The 5418-nt window shown below is 59.9% G+C and overlaps 1 protein-coding gene across 1 annotated transcript in view; it reads right to left on the bottom strand.

The window, feature by feature from the left end:
- Positions 1-770: 770 nt before the first annotated feature.
- LOC103624635 (Hermansky-Pudlak syndrome 1 protein homolog) overlaps positions 771-5418 on the bottom strand; it is a 112120-nt gene continuing 107472 nt past the window's right edge. The window contains exons 13-29 of the mRNA XM_017725869.1: positions 5353-5415; positions 5144-5286; positions 4776-4884; positions 4215-4375; positions 4036-4138; positions 3831-3935; positions 3675-3744; positions 3503-3570; positions 2796-2963; positions 2545-2721; positions 2408-2475; positions 2157-2279; positions 1991-2056; positions 1652-1796; positions 1442-1555; positions 1248-1330; positions 771-989 (exon numbers count right to left, since the gene is read on the bottom strand). Of these exons, the coding sequence (XP_017581358.1) occupies positions 827-989; positions 1248-1330; positions 1442-1555; positions 1652-1796; positions 1991-2056; positions 2157-2279; positions 2408-2475; positions 2545-2721; positions 2796-2963; positions 3503-3570; positions 3675-3744; positions 3831-3935; positions 4036-4138; positions 4215-4375; positions 4776-4884; positions 5144-5286; positions 5353-5415 (1929 nt within the window). The 3' untranslated portion in view covers positions 771-826. The remainder of the gene's footprint in view (positions 990-1247; positions 1331-1441; positions 1556-1651; positions 1797-1990; positions 2057-2156; positions 2280-2407; positions 2476-2544; positions 2722-2795; positions 2964-3502; positions 3571-3674; positions 3745-3830; positions 3936-4035; positions 4139-4214; positions 4376-4775; positions 4885-5143; positions 5287-5352; positions 5416-5418) is intronic.

Here is a 5418-nt window from a genome sequence, read left to right as displayed (position 1 = left end):
CCCCGTGAGCAGGCAAGCCCCAAAAGCCACAGGAAAAGGGGCAGCTTGGGGATGAGCTTGGCTCTGAATCCAGCACTATTGCTCAGCAGGGCAAATTCCAGCTCAGCACGATGGGGCAAAGGCCCTGTCATGGTCCAGTGCTCCCTGAATCGCCGTCCCCAGCTCCAGCAAGTGGCACGGGAGCAACAAGGGGCAGTGGCTGCATGAGTTCCTTGGGGCTGGCCCCATTCCCAGCTGTACTTGAGGTTTGGACGTGCACTGAGCCCAGACGTGCCTGGGAAACACATAAGCTGCCTCAGGATTTACTTGCTGCTCCCAGCTAAGCTCAGAGCTGTGGCTAACTGGTGCCTGGAAGCCTGAGTGCAGGGAAGGGGGTGCAGGATGGGCTGCACCTCCCCAGAGCCTGCCAAACCTCTGAGGGCCCTGCACCCCACATTTCAGGGTCAGGGGGAAGAGAGATGCACCCTAGACCATTGCTCCACTCAGGTTTGGCTACACTATCTTGATCTCTGGCCAAAGCCTGGCAGTAATGCCAAGCTAACATTATAAATCCTGCTCTGGAAATGCACTTTTCAGCAAGACAGTGATTTGTAAACAACCTCCCGGCCCCGTTCTCTGCCTGTCCCCATTGGCTGCTGGGTGGCAGCATGGGGAGCAGGAAAGGAGACAATGCCAGCCCTGGCCAGGCTGGAGGATGGGAAAGTTGCCAGTTGCTGCCTGCAGGCACAATCCATGGCATGGCACACAGATACTGAGAAAGCAACCCAGGCTCTGGGAACACCCACACACCCACTTTAATCCTGGCCCCAAGGTGGCTGGAGGCAGCTCAGAGCAGAGGGATGCGGGATGGCTCCCAGAGGCGCCGGGCCAAGTCGCAGGCCTGCTGGACCATGAGCTCGGAGGGGATGATGCCCAGGTGCACAGTCAGCAGCTCGTAGCACTTCACTACCTCTGCCTGGTGGTTCTTGCTGTAATAACGCAGCAACTTCCTGGGGAGGAGAAGACAGGGACCTTGGCAGGTACAGTGCACACAGGAAACCCCTTTCTAACCACCTTCCCTCTATAAAGTACTTTGCAAGGACACAGCAAAACCATGGCACCAGCCCGGGGAGATGGGCTGGTGCAACCCCAGTGACACCACAACTGGTACCACCCTGCAGTGACATCCTGCCATCACTCACAGGGACCCCTGTGCCATCAGAGCTTCGAGCCCTGGTGCCAAACCACAGGGCTGGCAAACTGCTCACCTGTAGTAGTCCCCTGCCAGCATCCCAATGGGAGCAGAATCGTCAGACAGAACTGGTACCTCCATCACCTCCAGCTTGTAGCCCTGGGGAGAAATGACAGCAGAGGGCAGGAGCTGGGATGGAACTACTGAGGAGTCAGAGCTGGCTGTGTCTACAGGGAAAGAGGAGCTCAGCCCTTTCCTGGCCCCACATACCATCTCATTCTCAAACCAGAGGAAGTAGGAGCAGCAGTAGTCGCCATCTTGCAGCATCAGTGTCGTGTAGCCCTTCTGTAGGTATCGCCGGGCCAGTGTGATCAGGGACCAGACCTGGGGGACAAGGGGCATCTGAAGCCTGAGCAGAAACCCCTCCAATTTCCACCCTCTTCTGCGGTTCCCACCCCACACCTACCCCATGAGTAGTACCTTTCTCTTGATGAAGGTGGCCAGGGGACCCTTGCCCAGCTCTGAGCTGGACTTCTCTGTCACACTGAGCGATGGTGCCATCATTTGTCCAGCTGTGCGGTCCACATAGATGAAGTGCACCAGACCAGGAAAGTCTTCCAGGTACGTGGGATGGGTTAAGGGTGTCCAACAACTTTGGTGCCCTTCCAGGACAGCCCCTGAGCCTCAGGGAAACCACCTTTGCCCACTACATTCCTCCCCTTGATCCCGGTGCCAGGGGATAGGGTCCCACTCCCCATCTGCTACCCCCGTGGGGACACCCCCTTGCCAGGCTGGGTTCCCAGCTGCAGAGATGGGTATGACACCATGGTGATATTGCGCCTGCTCTTCACCAGCAGGAAGTCCCGCCAGTCCAGCAGCTTCTCCCTGCCAAGAAGAAGCACAGTGAGAGGCCAGGACCCACATGCCCCAGCACAGCTGGGTGTGGGGCAGCCCCCTGGGGATGCTGACCATCCCACGCACTCACCTCATCAGCTTCTGAGCACGGTCCCGCAGCCCTTGGGACAGGCTGTGGCCAGCAGAGGTCAGGAAGAGCTGGCGGTACACGGAGCAGAGCTGCCGCTTCACGTTTGCCACTGACTGCAGCAGCCTGAGCCAGGGGACACAGACACCAGGTTTGGACACTGGGTCCCTAGCACTGCAGGGACAGTGCTGGTCCCCAGGCTGGGAAAGGTCCCTGCCTGTCCTGGAGACTTTCCCTGGCTTCCCCCTACTCACTCCAGGGAGCTCCCAGGCTCGCTCCGTGAAAATATCTTGTTCTTGAAGTCCAACCAGGTGTTTTGCAACTAGAAAGAGACAGGACTGTGTCAGGCTGTGGGGACAACAGGACAGGGTCCTCATGTCCCCACTCCCACCTGGATGTCATGTCCACTCAGCTTCTTCACAAATTTGTCCATGCGCTGCCGCAGCTCAGCGAGGAACGGGTAGGAGCGTGCGACTCCCACCTCTGGTCCCTCTTCCAGCTTCTTCTCCAGCACCAAGAAACCATCCAGCAGCTGGTACAAGGTGATGGCCACCTGGGTCATGGGGCCCTGCCAGGGAAGGGAGAGGCAGGTCAGGCAGGACTCAGTCCAGCATAGCTTCCCTCACCTCAGAGGCAGCTCACCTTGGTCAGTAGCACAAGGGAGATGCCTGGCCAGAGCGGGAGGCAGTGCATGGTGTGCGGCAGCAAGGGGTAGTAACCTTCCCGCAGGCTGGCGTCCAGAAAGATCCTTCTGGGGTTTGAAGCTTCAGGGACCAGAGGCCCCAAGGTCTGGAGCAAGTCCTCTGCCATCTGGGAAGACAGGGGAGGTGCTCAGTGCCCTGTGGGGATGAGACAGCTCGCACAAAGGATGCTCTGTAGGGATGCGTCATTGCCCTGAAAGCTGCAACCAGGCATGACAGAACCAAAGGAGCTGGAGGGGCCATGTAGCAAAAGATCAGCAGTGAGGAAAGCGCCCAGGGACCCCAGAGGAGCAGAAGAGAAGAAGCCTGTTGCAAAGATTAAGGCTGCAAATGCCTTAAACGGAGGCCAGTGTTTGCTTGCAGTGTGCTTTTCCATAAGGAAAGCAGCCCAGAAAGCCCAACGGCAGCAGAGGGAGACACTGGACTGCTCTGAGGCAGCCCCTCTCCCTCTCTGCTGACAGCTCATTGTAAGCAATGCCTCAGAGAAGGAGATCAGAGCTGTCACAGTTATGCACAACATGGGGGACGCAGGGCACCCACAGCTGCAGCACAGCAAGAGATGAGTGAAAAGGACCAGAGACCACAAAGGGCACTGGGACAGGCTGGTGAGGTGTGGAGCTGGGAGGTATTGCAGGACTCCGTGCTCACCTGGACGTCTGCAGCATCAACTTCCCCAATGCTCACCATTTCGGCTCCCTCTGACCAGCTCTCACTGCCTGCAGAGAACATGGCAGGGCACCCTTCCAGCCCCCCTCACAGCCCCGGAGCCTCTGCAGGGCTGGGGGTGTGGGGCATGGCTGCTGCCCAGCTGGGCACTCACCTGTACTGTGCCTGCTTGGTGAGGGCTCAGGTGTGTAGTAGACCTCAGGCACAGAGAGATCATCTGTGTCCTGCCAGCAAAAACAGATGGGTCAGCGATGGCAGCGATGCAGGCAACCCTTCCAGCATCCTGCAGCTCCTGATCTCAAGGACTCACTTGGTCATCTGAGTCCTTGTCTGCAGCTCCATGGGAGCCAGGGCCACTCACAGGGATGCTCTCACTTCTCTTGGGTCCCTGAGGGAGAACATTCCCTGCTGTGGGCTTTCAAAAAGAGGGAAAAAACCCCTAAGCCCCAGCTGTCAAGGCATCACCCCATGGGAGAGCCCTGACTTGCTGCTCCCCCAGTCCTGCTCTAAAGCACCTGCAGGCCAAGCTCCTCCTCGGCGCTCTGGCTGGGGTACAGGTCCTGAACCAGGAGGATGAGGACAAGCAGATCAGCTGGACGGATGGAGCTGGCGTTGCGGCTGCAGGCCAGAGAAGGAAAGGGTCAGCTGGCAGGACAAATGGCTGCCCTGGGGAGGGTGGTGGGGCTGGGCACACCTGGAGTAGAAGGCCAGCAGCTTGGTGTGCACCAGGAGGAAGGCATGGCCCACTTCGTCCCCGCCACGCTCGGGGCTAGCGTTGATGTACTGTACCACTTGTCGCTCCAGGAACTCGATGCACTGCTCACACAGCTGAGGATGGATCAGCCGCTCCACGGCCTGGGGTGCAGGAGCAGGAAAGGCTGTTGAACTCCCTCAAACCCGTAGAAGGCCAGCAGCTTGGTGTGCACCAGGAGGAAGGCATGGCCCACTTCGTCCCCGCCACGCTCGGGGCTAGCGTTGATGTACTGTACCACTTGTCGCTCCAGGAACTCGATGCACTGCTCACACAGCTGAGGATGGATCAGCCGCTCCACGGCCTGGGGTGCAGGAGCAGGAAAGGCTGTTGAACTCCCTCAAACCCAGCCTTGCAGCCCTACAGGCAGCTCTGAGCTTCCACTGCTGAGGGGAGCTGCCCTGAAGTCCCCAACCCACCACCTTTTCCCACATCCTGGGACTCCACACAGCCGCCCACCCCTGGAACACCCCAAAAGTGAGGGACACCCCAGAGCATTGGTACCTCCACTGCAAAGCTCTGGTCCTCCTCCCGCAGGTGGCTGTAGGTCTCCAGCAGGCCCCGCAGCAGGCTCCACACACGCTCCCGCTGCTCCGAATCAGCCGGCCGCAACCTGCAGCGGTCAGAGAATGTAAACTCATTGGTGGCTGTCACCTCCCTGTGTGGGACGTCCACACCAAAACCCAGCTCCCCACACGGGACGGACACACCAAAACCCAGCTGCAGCCCGGCAGGCAGGGGGTCCTGCTGCAAAGGGGGGATCCCAGCTGGAGACACCCAATCCCAGCCCCCGGTGCTGCATTAAGGCACCTCGGGGCAGCCACCCCAACATCCCGACATGCCAGCCTGTGCCGGTGGCTGTGCCCGCTCACTCCTTGCGGATGAGGTGCGAGTCGAGCGTGACGAGGCCACAGTGAACTTCCAGCAAGCGCCGCAGCACGAAGAGGGTCCGGCGCAGGCCGTCCTCGCTCTGCGTCCCGTCGCCGTTCACTGCGATGTACAGGCAGTCCCCGAACTGCAACCGGCAGCGGGGTCAGGCGGGGGCCGGCCAGGGGTCCCTGGTCCCCGGTGCCGGTCCTACCGTGTGCAGGACGTGGAGGTGCCGCCCACCCTCGGTGGCGAAGCAGGTGTAGGGGTCGGAGAGCTT

The sequence above is a fragment of the Corvus brachyrhynchos genome, unplaced genomic scaffold, assembly GCF_000691975.1.
Source record: "Corvus brachyrhynchos isolate BGI_N302 unplaced genomic scaffold, ASM69197v1 scaffold61, whole genome shotgun sequence".
In the NCBI taxonomy this organism is placed as follows: Eukaryota; Metazoa; Chordata; class Aves; order Passeriformes; family Corvidae; genus Corvus; species Corvus brachyrhynchos.
The sequence above is the reverse complement of the archived record's forward strand: the minus strand, read 5'-3'. Positions and strand labels throughout refer to the sequence as shown.